This window comes from Bidens hawaiensis, unplaced genomic scaffold, assembly GCF_021521415.1.
Source record: "Bidens hawaiensis isolate Kalapana, Puna unplaced genomic scaffold, B.hawaiensis_p1.1 tig00004477_1, whole genome shotgun sequence".
Lineage (NCBI taxonomy): Eukaryota > Viridiplantae > Streptophyta > Magnoliopsida > Asterales > Asteraceae > Bidens > Bidens hawaiensis.
The window spans coordinates 2024832-2040843 of NW_027491270.1; the positions used below are offsets into that span (position 1 = coordinate 2024832).

Sequence of the window (16012 nt, forward strand, 5' to 3'; positions counted from 1 at the left end):
ATTCAAGATAAATTCATAGATCGTTCATACAAAAGCACAAGAAGTCACAAGTACTTCATAACATAAAAGGAAATCATTCAAGCTTGCTAAACAAACATAGGTTCAACTGTAACATAAAACACTCTTTAACTACTAAACATAAAACAACTGTGACATGCCACTTATTCTCCTGCAACCTCCTCAGCAGCTAATAGACCATCCTTTCACGCGTTTCCTCTTCCTTCCCCCACTGCCACGGCTTCTCCACACTCCCTAGCTATGTGACCTGACTTACCACACTTGTAACACTTCTGGTCCTCGGTGCATTCACGGGAGATGTGCCCCTTCCTCCCACATCGGTAGCACTGATTTGGACCAGCCTTGCATTCCCCTAAGTGCATCTTCCCGCACACCTTACATGCTTCCCTTCCTGCCATCTTCTGTGTCTTTCTCCCTGCACGCTCCACGACATCCCCAGCTCTTTTAGTTCCCTTCCCTTTTTCCTCATCTTCCACTTCCACATCATCCGCCGCCAGATCATCATAGACCATCTCCTCCAACTCGACCGCAGACTCAAAGGTAACAGGTTTGTTGGCCCTGACCAACATGCGGACCTTCTGGGGAAGTCCTCTAACGTAGCACTTGATCCGTTTCGCCTCGGTGTTCACCATGTCAGGAACCAGCCTAGACATGCGGTTGAATTCAGTGGTGTACTCACGATGTGTCATCTTGTCCACCTTTAGATTCAGAAATTTCATCTCGGCCCTCTCAACCTCAGCATCAGCACAGAACCTTTTCATCACTAACTCCTTAAGGTCATCCCACCTCATGGCCTTAATCTCCTCTCGGGTCTTCCTTTGTTCGACAGTTTCCCACCAGTACATGGCCTCATCTTCAAATGACTGAGTGGCATAACCCACTGCTTGGTCGGGACGGCATTCGCTAATGCGGATAACCTTGTCCATAGTGGCTATCCATTGGAGAGTAGCGATTGCGTCTCCCAAACCAGTCAGTTTTAGCGGGTCGCATCCTTTGAAGGACTTATAGTTGCACCCACCTTGGCCTCTCCTCCTGTCATCGACTTTCACAGACTTATCCTCACTCGAGGCCCCTCTTTCTCCTTCCCCATCCTTCCTACCATCACCACCAGCCCCTTCAGCAGTTCGTTCACGGCTTCCAGCAGACCCTTCGGGATTCAGGTTCTTCACAGCAGCAACTACAGCTTGAACAATGGCTGCTTGAACTGCAGGGCTAAGTTGAACTTCTTCGTTGTTGTTCTGGTCTCCTCCAGCGGCGCTTCCTTCATCTTCGGTGTGGGAAGCTTCTTCTACCGAGGGTTGCTGGACAAGACGAGGCCTGCCACGACATCCAGTGCGACCCCCGTTTCCCACAAATTCTCCAGCTCCAGCCATCAGTATTCTAGAAGGGACAGCACAAACATCATCACTCGAGGAACTATTTAGTACAAGGATAGCAAGGCTAACAGGTAATAACAGTGGCCAGCTGTGACTAACTGATCACGTTGCTTTCCGTGTCCTATACACTTCCCTTTATGAGTCTCTTTGTGCTGGTTCTACTTAAGCAATTAGTCAAATCAAACAATCAATTATTCTTATCCCTGTCGTTCACATATCTTTTCTTTCTCATTAACATATATCATTTAATCATACACTTTACCTTTACTGATCTTGCTTGAGCGACACATGGCATTCTTGAACTGGCATCTTCTTTTCTTTCTTACTTAAATCCCATTCTCTGTTCGAGTCTAAGCATGTATGATGCTTAAATCTCTCGAACTTTGCTCTGATACCAACTTGTAAGGCCCCGTTACCGGTAGCCCTACTTTAGCGTCGGATTTACTCATAAACACAGTTCTTCAAATGACTGAGTTTATTAAAACTTTTCGCAGAAAGGTAAAACATCATTCATTTGCTACAAAACATTAAATCTTTTCTTTGATACCTTAACACAAAACTTATATTTAAAACATCCTTTCTTCTTCTTCAGATGCCAGCCGTTCAATCCATGCCATGTGCCATCCTCATGCTAACTCTATAATCAGCTCACCTGCGTGCATACTAAAAGTCAGCTACGCTGAGTGAGTTCTAGTTAATCAAGCAACTCATCATACGACCACTACATGCATCATATGCGTATCCGAAGACACGTAGTCCACTATCTAACTTACTACTGCTTAACCACTTAATTACCCCTATAGCTTAGCCTCTTAGTTACCCCTACAGCTTAGCCACTTATGCCACTTTATGCCACTTGATGCCACTTCAATAACGAATATCGTTATGCCACTTTGCCACTTTAATAATGGATAACGTTATGCCACTTTGCCACTTTAATAACGTAAAACGTTATGCCACTTTGCCACTTTAATAACGTATAACGTTATGCCACTTTGCCACTTTAATAACGAAGGCACGTATAGGCTTACCCTACCACGTACTATCGTTATGCCACTAACACTCTTACTAGACTCTTGCCACTTTTAACACGCTCTACCTCTACTTGTCTACAACACGCTTCATATCATTTACATAATAAGCAAGTCACATCAACAATCATACACACATAATAACGATGGCACGTACAGGCTTTCCCTATCACGCGCTCACGTTATGCCACTAACACCCTTACTATACTCTTGCCACTTTTAACACGCTCTACCTCTACCTGCCTATATCACACTTCATGTATTTACGTAATAAACCAGTCACATCATAACATTCGTACACACTATCAACCACTTGGAATTTACTATCCTTGGCGATACGTGCAATATCTGAAGATCGTTCACGCACCGACAAGCATTATAAAATATATACCTCGTATAACATCTATAGCATACACTTACCACTTAAGGTAAGTGTATTCACACTTCACATCGAGTATGCACACAGCCCCGAAAACATAACAAGGAATGGGGCTAGAAACTCACCTGGACTCTGCTTCTTCCTCTGATATCTGTAAATCCCTTCCTTAACTGAGCTCGGCTGACTGTACAAGTTACACGTATCAATACTCGCCTGATCTAATCTGGTGGCCTAGTATTAGCTTACTTTAACTTATCGCTTTTAATTTATTTTCTAATCGAACTTGGCTTTAGGCAAAGTTAAACCTTAGGCGAACTTAGCTTTACAGCGAAGTTGTCATCAGGCGAACTTGGCTTCAGGCGAAGTTGTCATCAGGCGAACTTGGCTTCAGGCGAAGTTGTCATCAGGCGAACTTGGCCTCAGGCGAAGTTACCAGTTAGGCGAACTTAACTTTACAGCGAAGTTGCCATCAGGCGAACTTAGCTTGCAGGCGAAGTTCATCAGGCGAACTTCGCCTGCAGGCGAAGTTCATCGCTTTGAAGGCGAAGTTGCCCAGATGCAGGCGAAGTTGCCCAGACAGCCGCTGTTCGGTTTCTTTCCAGCATTTTGAGCGATTTTAACACCCTTGCTATGGTTCAATATCACCCACTACGCTTCCCGACCATTTTCGGTCGCTTATACACTAAAAAGCTTGGATCTTTAAACTTCAAAGATCAAGAATCATACCTTTTTGAGCTTGTTTGGATCTCGTTTAACTTGTTAACACAACTAATCGCTCTCTCTCTCTCTCTCTCTCTCGGATCTGCCCGTTCCTCTCCTCGGATCTGCCCGGTTCCGGCCGCCGGCGAAGTTGTGGTGTATGTGTGTGTTTGGATAATGATAGAAATGAAGATATTTTGGGGTGCTAGGGTATTTATATCCCTGAAATCCCATGGACCTAAGGCCCATTCTCATTTAACCCGTCTCCATTAATCCAACACTAGCCCGACTCATACCAACTCCTACTCTATTATTTATTTCCTGACAACCCGAGTAAACTTCCCTCTATTAGTAAGTAATACAATTAATATCACTTTGAAATTTCGGGATGTTACAATGACTTGGGACCGTAACTGAACCGGATTTGTGGTAAGATTGGTGGCTACCAGTTTAAAATAAAAAAAATTTGTTGTTTGAGGTGTTGCTTGAGGGCAAGCAACAGGTAAGTGTGGGAATGTGACGGGTGGTCCATGGGACAACCCTTAAGTGGTTTAAGACTGTTAATATTCATGTGTTTAATCTATTTATCTTGTTGAATTAGATAACTACGTTTACTCGTGTAATCGCGGGTATGAGAAGATAGATAGATGGAATTACGAGAACGTGGGCGAAAACGGTGAAGAAAACGGACATGAAACAAGAAAGTTATGACAAAAACAAGAGCATGGAGCTTTGGAGCCACCGTAGCTTACGGTGCCCACCGTAAGCTACGGTGGGAGTTGAAGATTATTAGCTGCCGTAAGGCAGTTTAGCCCATCCGTCAGTTTTTTTAAAGCCACCGTAAGCTACGGTGGCCACCGTAGCTTACGGTGGGCGTGTCGCTGCAGTTTGTAACTACCATATATGATTGTATTTTGGACGGCTTTTGACATTATTATCATATCTTTTCATCTAGAGACGACCGAGAGACGATTTTTGGAGACAATCGATTAATTGTGATTGTGGTAATCTTTAGATACTTGTTCTTAATTCGTATGACAATTATAATTGAAGGGATGACAAACCGAAACATGTGTGGCTAAATTTCTTTGTGTTTTCCCTCGGATTGTAAGGTTTCTTATGATTGTTTTGTTGAATGTTTATGAAATTTCTGAAATATTAGTTTGATCATATTGATTAAATTATTATGGTGTTGATGTATTGATTGATAGATTATTAGTTTATCGATTTTGTGTTCTAAACCGTCAGTTCTTGATTTTGTATGCAATCGAGATTAATCGGGAGGGATTTAGGGTTGGATAAACTAATTGGTTTTTGAGTGATTACCTTGCGTTGTATTATCCAAGTACTTGATCTTCAATTATCACAATCGTTTACATAAACACGAACTTTATTTATTGTTCATCTCAGTTAAACATTAACTGTAACATTCGTGGAAACCTGAAACCGAGGGAAGACATATTTTCTCATATTAATTAAAACTCGTTTAATTGCTTTAGTTCATTTTGTTATTCAAAATCAAACAACCAACTCTTTGAATTTACTTTTGCACTTAGTTTAATATAGTTAAATTTTATAGCTACTCAATAACGCATTTTCCACATACTTCATGTGTTCGATACCCGCTTACCGCTATCTAATTAGTTGTAATCGGTTTATTTTTGAGTGAGCCTTCGACATCACGTCAGAGGCCACATTATTTCAACGACGACGAGTTGAAAAAATGCACGAATATTATAGATATTAGTTTTTTTTTTTTGTATTTCTTTTATAATTTTAATGTATTTTTATTTAATTATTTAATTTAACGGGTTTTTTTTGTTTATTTTAGTTATTAAAAGAAAATAATAAAATTGGTGACGTGGAACTGGAGGGGCTACAATACCATTACATCTCAAGAAAAAAATTTCTACCATTTGCTGATTGAGCGTCGTGTTGCAATTTGTAGCCCTCCACCGCATATAGCCTTACAAAGTCAAATAAGAGACGTAATATCAATAAATGACATAAATTCAAAGTTGAAGGTTGCCGAAAGTAAAGTAAACAGAGCAAATTAATTTATTTCCACAACACAAACCATTTATTTCAGTTCCAGTTCCAGTTCCAGTTCCAGTTCCAGTTCCTCCAGTTCCTTTTCCTTCCATTACAGAAGCATATATATATATATATATATATGTGGTCAGGCAGCAGCACCGGCATGGGTTCAACGGAGCAGCCTCCGAAGAAGCGTCATCGACCCCAAGAAGCTCCTCCTACAAGTCCCGAACAAATCGCCCAAAAACGGAGAAACCAAGAAGATATCAGAAGCTGTTACGAGTCCTACAAGCAGCTCAAGCATTGCATCTCTCACAAGGATCCTCATCAACTTGAACAGGCTTATTTAGCCCTAATCACAGCTTCCAAAGGTACTTATTTTTTTTTTCTTAAATAAATTAGGTTAGGGTTTCCGTGCCTCATTCTTAATTTCAATAATAATAATAATAATAATAATAATAATTTGTGGTGCAGGATGTACCAGTGTTCAGCGTCTTGTAGCAGAATTCGTCCCCAAATACGCATCATATTGCCCAACTGCTCTTGAAGCAGCAGCAAAAGTCTGTATCAATATACATAACGGGAGCATAGCAGTTACAGTTACAGATGATGATCATTTTCTTTGCGTGACTGCCAAAATCTGCTTATTTGGTCTGGCTAATATCTGTCAGGTTGCTTCCTCAGAGTCACCTACCTCTTCTGTCCTTCAAGGCGTATGTTCAGGAGTCTTCTTCAATGTGCTCAACTTCTTTATTTCTTCTTTACAAGGACAGGATATGCTTAAGATTCTCAACAAAGATGTTTTAAAGATGCTTGATTCTACAAAGACTGTTTTTGAGCTCAGAAGGAAGTTTCTCGATCATGATCCTGTCAACTTATCTGAAATTCGTCTCATTTGCATCCTTTGGATTTTGTTTAAGTGCCCTAGAAACACACTTGCTGCTTGCTTTGCGCTCTGCGCTTCAACTTCAACTTCAACGGATGATGCTTTTAATGGAGGACGGTATTTTCTTGATCGGTTGACAGTTGGATTTGATACGCGTGACGGGCTACCTTTGATAAACAATAATCTTTCTGATGAGGAGGCTAAAAGCTGCTTATTGGGTCTGGTAAGATTATATTTTATGTTTAAAAATAGATTTATAAATGAATCGAAAGAATCATGTTTGTTTGTTTAACTTTAACCGGGCAAACGATTGAACACAGTCAGTTGAACCCTGGGGGTTTTCTTGTTCTTGTTCGTTCGTTAAGAAAATGAACGTTTTCATGTCCGTTCTATGAGAAAATGAACGTGTTCATGTTTGTTCGTTAACAATAACAAATGGTTTCTGAACATAACTGAATATAGATTAACAGACATACCAGTTGAAAGTAACGTGAAAAAAATGTGCTGGGCCTAGAAGTTCTATGAGAAAAAGAACGTGTTCATGTTTGTTCGTTAACGATAACAAATGGTTTCCAAACATAAATGAACGTACATAACTGAATATAGATTAACAGGCATACCAGTTAAAAGTAATGTGAAAAAATGTGCTGGGCGTAGAAAGTTAATATATTAACGAACATTAACAAATTAACTTAGAATGAAAATGAATTTAAATGATTGAATGAGACATGTGTTCATGTTCGTTCGTTTAGCTAAATGGACAATTTGTTTGTTCGTGTTCGTTCTTTTATGAAATAAACGAACATAAATGAACATAAACGAACAAAGACAAATTTAACTGAACGAACGACGTGTGTTAATGTTTGCTCGTTTAAATAAATATGTTCATGTTTGTTTGTTTATTAAAATGAACATTCACGAACATAAATGAAGGAAAGAGACATGTGTTGGTGCTTGTTTGTTTAACTAAAACAACAAACTTTTTGCTTTGTTTATTAAAATATGAACATAAAGGAAATTACCGCTTAACTTCTCACGAACTGTTCACTGAACGTCTGGTTCGTTTACAGGCCTAATAAAAGAGAACGCTTTTATTTGGCCACTAGCATCTCATGCCCATAGTTTTTATCAGTTATCTTGTTTAATCGTTTCAACAGATTCTTGATAAGGACCCGCATATGAAACAATGGATATTCTTAAGGGTAAAAAGTATTATCAAGTCAGCTTCTCCTAATGTTGTATCTGCAATCACCTCAACCTTTGAGAGGGTATTTAAGTCATTTACAGAACAAGTGAATGCACAGGATAAACAAGTAGACAACAATGTAGACGATTCAGGCCCGATAGCATCTGAAACAGATATACGAGAGACCACAAGCTCTAATAACAGTGGAGGCACAAAATCTATGGATCTGGATCCGATGGATCATAAAGATTCATCTCGTGCCAGCTCATCAACCCCCACTACTGTTCATGCTAGCTCATCGACACCCAATACAGAGAACCATGCTTCAAGACATGAAAATGATGTACCTAGTGGAGGGCAAAAAAGTAATTTTGAATCACCTGAACAATATTTTCCAAGCTGGTACGGTGATGGGGATCGAGCTGCAATGGATGTTTATTCAGCTTCGAGTCATCTTTGGCTTGGCTCGGTGGGTCCAGAGGCATCTGAGCCGCTCATAAGGTATCAGTTTGAACGATTTGGTCCGATTAATAAACTCTTATATGTTCCGTTTAAAGGGTTTGCGGTTATCGAGTATAGAAACGTTATGGATGCAATAAAGGCTCGGGAACTTATGAGGGGGCGATCGATATGGGGTGCGTGTCTTATTATTAAGTTTTTGGATATTGGGTTAGGTACACGTGGTGATATGAATGGTGTGGCGGTTGGTTCGTGTTGTTATGTTTATGTTGGAAGCATTTATAGTCAATCTGATAAGGATGAGATAATGTTTGAGTTAAGGAAACATGTTTTTAAGGGCCCGCCTGGAGTTACTGATCTTGTGAATGAAGGTGCGTTATTGATGGAATTTGGGACTCCTGAAGAAGCTGCTAGTGTAATGGCAGTTATCAGACAATATCGTAAGGAAAAACGCGATTTTTATTCGTCAACGGTTGATATGAGAAATAATAATATCGGAAATGGTGTTGCTAGTTCACCTCATGCTGTTGGATTCAGGTATGAGATTATTTCTTTTCTTGAAGTAATAAAATAGAAGATAAATTTGTTATCGTAAAAAATGTAAAAAAGTTGTTGATTTTCTATTTGCTGATTTTTTTATGCTGGTATTTTTTTTATTATTATTATTTTTTTCACAAGATGATTAAACTAATGCCCTAGTTAGGCTTGTAAACGAAGTGAATGAACACGGATGAATCATGCTTGTGTTCGTTCTTTAACTTAGACCAAACAAATGATTGAACATGAGCAATTAAACGAACAAGATTTTCTTGTTTATAAACTTAGACCAAACAAATGATCTAACACGAACAGGGTTTTCTTTTTTGTGTATGTTTGTTAAGAAAATGAATTTGTTCTTATTCATTTATGTTTGTTTGTTAACAATATCGTTCATGAACTTAAATGAACAAACATAGATGAACGGACATAAGTGAGCTAAAACCAATTAAAATTAATTATGAACACCAATATACCTTAGAAGTTATTAAAAGTATACTAAATAGTAATAGGTCTGAAAAATTAAAATGAATATACTAACAGATGTAAAGGAACAAACATAAATGGACGTTCATTAATATAAATGAACGAACGCGACTTGCGTGCATGTTCATTCATTTAATATGAACAACAATATAGTGGGCCTAAAAACTTTTACTAAAACTAGACTAAATTGTAACAAGCCTAAAAAACTAAATGAAAATACTAACAAATGTAAACGAACAAACATGAACGAACGTGAACGTTCGTTAATATAAATGAATGAACGAGACATCTGTGCATGTTTGTTCATTAACGCAAATTTTTGTTCATGTTCGTTCGTTATTTAAGTAAACAAACGTAAATGAACTTCCCGCTGAACAGTTCACTGAAGACTTGGTTCGTTTACAGGCTTAATAACAGGAGACTAGGAGTAGAAGCTTTAGTTTTCTCTGTCTTTTTGTTAATGGTTTTTGTAGTCTGTATGACCATGGGGTATAGGTAAGGCTGTCTACGACTGCATCTTACCCTCCTCATACCCTACCATAGCTTTGCTATTGGTGGGCTTTATTGAGTATGATGATGATGATGATGATGATGATGATGATGTAGTCTGTAGGACCATAAACTTGTTGCACGCTACTACTAATTCAGTTACTCAGTAACTTGAATCAACAAATAATTTAATTTGTGTGGGTTTATAGTGATTGCAAAACATATTATCTAATATATTTATGTATTAGAATCTTTAAATCATTATCTTGTACTATTTCATGTTTTACTATTATGTTCATGAACCATATCTGACATAGTTTTGGCCATATATTTCAGCAGTAATTATGGACCCCACAACACCAACACCATGGAGCTAACATCTCCAAGAATGAATATGGCAAATCAAGGAGCCGGGTACCCATTTCAACCAGGTTTTCTCAATAACCAGCAACCCAACTTATAAAAATATCTATTTAATAAACTTATTATCTCATTTTCGTGTTTATTTATTTTTTTTTTAATAAATTCATAGGTGCCCCTGAACAAAACTGGACACATAATTATGCACCCTCACAACCAATGCCCCCATCTTCATACCATCGACCTGTTTACTACCCTCCAAATAGTTCATGGGATGCACATGGCATGATTCATCATAATAATGTAGTAGCACCTCCTTTTATACCTGCGTCTGTGACCCCACTGGCTCAAATACAAGGGAACCCATTGCCACATCATGATCACATGTTTTATGTGCCATCTGGCCCACCACCTATGACTACCATGCCTGCTCCTCAGGCTAACATGGCACAGCCAATACCTCCTCACATGAACATGCCACCCATGCCGCCTTCATTACCTCCACCATTGCCGCCATGTCCGCCCCCTTTTCCTGAGTCTCAACCACCTCCTCCACCACTGCCTACCGAATCATATGTAAGTGGTGGAAACTGGCAGGGGACATTGAGTAAAAGTGGAGTTCACTATTCTGCGATAAACGCGCGTAGGCTGCATTCGGATGCATGCAATTATGGAGAGAATTTCTCGGAGCCTGCAGAGTATTGATCCTTTTTTTAGTATTAATCTTGTTTTAGCATACTAGCGTTTAGGCCTGTAAACGGACACGGACAAAGCGTGTTTGTGTTGGTTCATTTGACTTTAACCGAGTAAACGATTGAACCCAAACACTTAAACGAATGAGGTTTTCTTTTTTTGTGCTCGTTTGTTAACAGTCTAAACGAGCGCTTCACGAACGTAACTGTACATAGATCATAGATGAACGAACATAACCCATTAAAGTAAAAGTGAACAATGTATTGTGCCTAAAAAGTTATTAAAACTACACTAATGTGTAATTGGTCTAATTTATTTGAATTAATATATTTATGAACGCAAATGAACGAACAAAAAACAAATTTAAGTGCACGAACGTCATGAAACTGTTCGTTTGTGTAAATAAATGAACAAATGTTTTTGTTTATGTTCGTTCTTAATTAATAACCGTACATAAATAAACTTTTCACTAGACGGCTCATAATGGTTAACCGAATGGACTGTTCGTTTACAGGCTACTGGCGCCTATTAGTTATCGATATATGTTGTTTGCTTTTGCAGATGGCCTACTAAACTAGACATAACAAAGCGGACTGATTTTAAGCATGTGATGTCAACATTTTCTAGCACCCCGCAGCATAAAGTGAGTTTCTATCTTCTATTACTTCATTACTTCTATGCACTGTTCTTGTTCTTCATCAATGTTTGCTACTTTTGCTATCCCAAACTAATAATTCCTGAATAAAATAGCTAATTAGCATATTATGTCATGTGAAATCTTGGTCTATATTTGCTGGTTAGTATGGAGCAAGAGAAGGGAAGCCTACTATTGGAATATGGATGAACATTACTGAAAAATCTAAATAATATATAATATAATTATGTTTCATACATCGATAAAAATCTTTTGGAATATCGAATGTAAGCTGCTTTCTATTGAAGTGAAGTAAATAGAAAGAGGTATGTGGATTATAATGATAAAATTAACAAAGTTAATATCTTGTTTATTTTGTGTGATTACTTTCATCTTTGACTAGTTTCGGTATTTTTAATTTTTTTTGCTTGTCATACATGTACACTAGAGATTCCCTAGTATTTGTTTCTAAATCGAAGCTAGTTTTGTGTTTGAAGCAACACATGTAGAATGATCAATCAATCAATCATGCCCAGTAAAATCCCACCGACAGCAAAGCTATAAGTAGGGTCTGGGGAGGGTGGGATGTAGGCACACCGTACCTCTATCCAAAGGAATAAAGAGGTGGCTTCCAGAGAGACCCTCGGCTCTAAGTACATGTGTATGAAGCAAAATAAAGGAAATCAAAGTTTAACAGTTATATAAAAACTACTACTAATTATAATAATATTAATAATAAGATCACAGTTTAACAGCTATATAAAAGCTAATAATAATAATACATGTAGAATGATGTTTGCTACATTATTTTAACCAATAATGTTCATAGATCATATAATGTGAGTTTAGTAAAATGAAATAATATCAATGAAAGAAGCATGGAAATAGCCTAGTGTCATTTAGCAAATGCTGTGTGTTATTGGATTAGGTTACGAATTATATTCCTAAATGGTTTGCGAATCAACTAGTTTGGCAAACAATGGAACCAAAAGATGGGATCACTTCTATGGGTTGCGTTTAAATACTGGGAGGTAAATTTTGCTTGGGAGGTGTCGAGAAGCATGAAAAATTCATAGGGACGCATTGGCAACACGTTGGTTAATTTTGGTTGGTTAATCCGATCACACACGTTGGCAGCAAACATAGTTACAAGAAAAGTAAATGCAGTGAAAATCAAGATATCACACATGAGCACCTATCTCCTTGGCCACACCTGTGTCTCCTTTTATAATTCTGTATCTGGGCTTTATAAATACATGGGGTTGTATTTGCAAGTGAAATAGCCGGCCAAATGGATATGGATTAGGGGCTAGGACCATAATTCTAGTTTTCTCATAAGTTCACTTGGAAAATCTTGTCAAGGTGGCTTCGGTCTTGGAATTCTGCATATATAGTAATTGCTTGAGTGTTGGACGACAAATCAAAACGTTTAAAAAAGCGTGCGTAGGCGCAAGGCAACGACCTAAAAATTGAGGGGTGTACAAAAAGTGCACTTTAGATGCAAAGGTGCACTCTAGAGGCACCCTTTTCGTACAATGGAAGGCTTTGTGCGTTAAGATATTGTACGTATAATGTTATTTATGTCTAAGTTTTGGCCTTTTGGGAACTGATGCTAGAAACCGATCAGGATTAATAAAAATTATACAAATAAATTGCATCTCATGTATGGAAAGCAATGAAGTTTTGGGCTTTGCACCTTGGTTTTGGACCCTATTGCCTTTGTACGCCTATCAACATTTGCAACGTGGTCATCGGAAACAAATGGATTCTTTTAATGTTTAAGCGATCTAGTTCTACAAATGAATAAGCGCATTAATTTTATAGATTTAGATAGGCAAGTTAATCAAATTCCTAGGGAACTGCGGTTTGTGAGTTGGTTTGAAAAAGCACGCTTGGTTTGCTCATGTGCTCTTAGGCACAAGGAGCGATGCACAGCTTGAGGCGAGGGTCTACGTTTATTACTACATAAGGCGTGAGCTGTAGTAAAGGTACCGTTGAGGCGCAATTTTTTCACAGAAGCGGCTTGAGACAATGGTCTACGCTTTTACTACATAAGGCGTGAGTTGTACAATAGGCGCAGTTGAGGCGCAATTTTTTCAAAGAAGAAGCTCGAGGTGTGCCCTTGTACATGCCGAATTTTTGTGCATCAAAATGCTGTACATACATCCTTTTTGGTTGTACATACAGGTGATTTATATATTAAATCATCTTTAAAGTTTATTTATAGCTAAATTTTGGGTAGGAGATGCTAAAAAAGTTTATTTCACTTAATAAATTCGCCTTGCGTACACACCTTGCGCCTTGCTTACGCAAAATGGTGCGCTTTGAGCCTCGGTTTGGACCATATCGCCTCGTTGAGCTTCTCGCTTTAAAAACTGAGGTTTGTGGAAAAAGCCAGAAGCACATTGAGGCGACAGACTAATCAAGAAAAGTTACATATATTGTGAAAGATAAAAGAGAACATAAATGTATATGTTACTTGTGCTTCGTTACATCTGGTTATGAGGATGCATTCTAATGATTACAAAATCGATATGCTTATAACAACCATTTATAGTATTTTGCAATATTGATTTGTGATGTACAAGTGATTTTGTACCAAAGATGTTATTCATCGGAATAGGTAGACCCAAATTGATCCGTTGACTAGTTTGAGACACCCAAAATGAAGCCATATACAATTTATTTTTGCCCAAATCAACCCATTTTCTAAATAATGGGCCATGGTAGCCACCTAACGTGAGAAGCCCTTTGTTTGGCTTTTCTTCTTTAATTGGGCTCCTTTTTTTTCTTTTTGTTTGGGCTTTTTCCTATTAGTGTTTTTTGGGCCTTTTTTTGTTTGAACTTTTTGGGCACTATTCACCCGATCATTCTTTTATTCTGTAGAGTTAATTAGTATGCACCTAGTTACATTAGAAAAGTTTTTAACCTAATGATCTTAAGATGGTTATTAGCTAGATGATTTGAGTTGCTAATTTATCGGAAGGCACTCCTATCAGAGTCGGGTTTAAAAAATAATATGACGCCCAAGAATTTCAAACTCACACGGGAAACATCATGTACTTGGCACACACGCATGTGAACCACTCGGCCAACAGTGTGAATTCTTATGGACAATTACTCTCTTGATTATTTGTGGTCGTATTTAGCAAATATTATTGGATTTTATGAATCTTTTTGGAAATTCTATACCTTATTGCGCTCTTTCACAGAACCTAAACTATTATTGTTTCATGTGATGCAGAGAGAGGTATGCCAGCTGCTCCCGGCTTCTGCTGGTGACCATAAAGGCGTAAGTTATCTTTTCTATGTTTTTAAAATCGTTCCATGTCAGCACGCCCCATACATATCTGTTAGTATCCTTTTGTTCAGTTTCAGGATTTTATATCATACTTGAAGCAGCGGGAGTGTGCAGGAGTGATCAAGATTCCGGCTACAAAAACCATCTGGTCACGCCTTTTATTCATCCTCCCGCACTCCCAGGAGACGTGCTCTAGTCTCTCGGTCACTCCTGATACAGTAGACTGTTTAATCGCGCTTGTGTTACCTAAAGAGACGAATTTTGAATGGGTATAATTACCAAAGAAAAAAAAGCCTCATTTCTAAAGATAGATTCTTGCTTCTGAAGATTGTGTTTTGGGTAAAACAGTAATTAATTACAACCACCGTATGGATGTTAGTGTGTTGTATCATATATGACTTTGTGTCATACACAGCGAATGTAGGTAGTAATATGTTTTAGGTTTCAGTTTCCTTTTTGATATATATATTAGCTTTGGTATCATTTTTGCTCTGAGTATCTAACCTGTTAGAGAATCAAATCCATGTATATAGATATATCAGTGAAATCGTGGTGGTTATGTTTGAATTAGGTATTGGATTATCAATCGGTTCGTCTTGTTTCTATGGTTAAATAATAGCTGAGATCTGTCAAATATTTTGATTTATATTATTAAGCTCGAACTCATTTTACAAACTGATTTACAAAGTTACATATTTTCACAAGTATGTTACAATACGCTCAACGGTTTATGCTAGGGTCTAGTATGAGGTTTGGGCCGGCCATGCCTATACACAAGGATGCGTGCATATATATATGTTTGATTGAATGACGGTCGACACACCAAAACAAGGATAACATTTTCTTCATTGGGTTCCCTATCCTCTTAAGCTATAAAGAAAAACAAAAACACAATACACAGCATTCATCCACATAAACTTCAATGGTAAGCGGCTGATTATCTTTAACGGTGGTCTTAAGTTTGAATCCAGTTTCTTAAGGTTTTGTTTTATGTATTCAACCCTCTGAAGATCATCACCCTTACCACTTCTAGGATAACCCCCTATTTTTAAATGACCCCAACTTTTTTCTTTATAAAGAACAAAAATATGACCCCAAACGTCCATTGTTTTTGTGAAAAATTATATCAACTTTAGCTTTAAAATGTTAACTATATATAAAAATAGCCACCCTTAGGCTTTCCCCAAAAACCTCGTTTTTATTCGGTCTAACCTTATGTGCCCACACATCCACCTTAACATCCTCATCTCTGCTACCTCCAACTTATGCGTATGTGTCTTCTTGAGGGCCCAACAATCTGTTCCGTATAACATCACAGGTCTAATCGTCACCCTAAAACACTTTCCCTTTAATTTAGTTGGAAACCTCTTGTCGCACAGTACCCTTGTGGAAGCTCTCTATTTACACTATCCTGCTTGGACACGATGGGCTACATCACTATCTA

The 16012-nt window shown here is 38.1% G+C and overlaps 1 protein-coding gene across 1 annotated transcript; it reads left to right on the forward strand.

Moving 5' to 3' along the window:
- The first annotated feature begins 5700 nt into the window (after positions 1-5700).
- Positions 5701-15150, forward strand: LOC143626684 (uncharacterized). Its single transcript, XM_077096685.1, has 8 exons — positions 5701-5908; positions 6012-6646; positions 7581-8605; positions 9917-10011; positions 10113-10638; positions 11195-11276; positions 14512-14559; positions 14640-15150. The coding sequence occupies exons 1-8, from the start codon at positions 5701-5703 to the stop codon at positions 14841-14843; spliced, it is 2823 nt and encodes a 940-aa protein (XP_076952800.1). The 3' UTR covers positions 14844-15150.
- Positions 15151-16012: the final 862 nt, after the last annotated feature.

Excerpts from the sequence above, each read along its gene's own strand:
- LOC143626684 (XM_077096685.1), top strand. The coding sequence starts at position 5,701 with ATGGGTTCAACGGAGCAGCCTCCGAAGAAGCGTCATCGACCCCAAGAA. Across the intron at positions 5,909-6,011 it reads CCTAATCACAGCTTCCAAAG|GATGTACCAGTGTTCAGCGT; the intron begins GTACTTATTTTT and ends TTTGTGGTGCAG. Across the intron at positions 14,560-14,639 it reads CTGCTGGTGACCATAAAGGC|TTTCAGGATTTTATATCATA; the intron begins GTAAGTTATCTT and ends CCTTTTGTTCAG.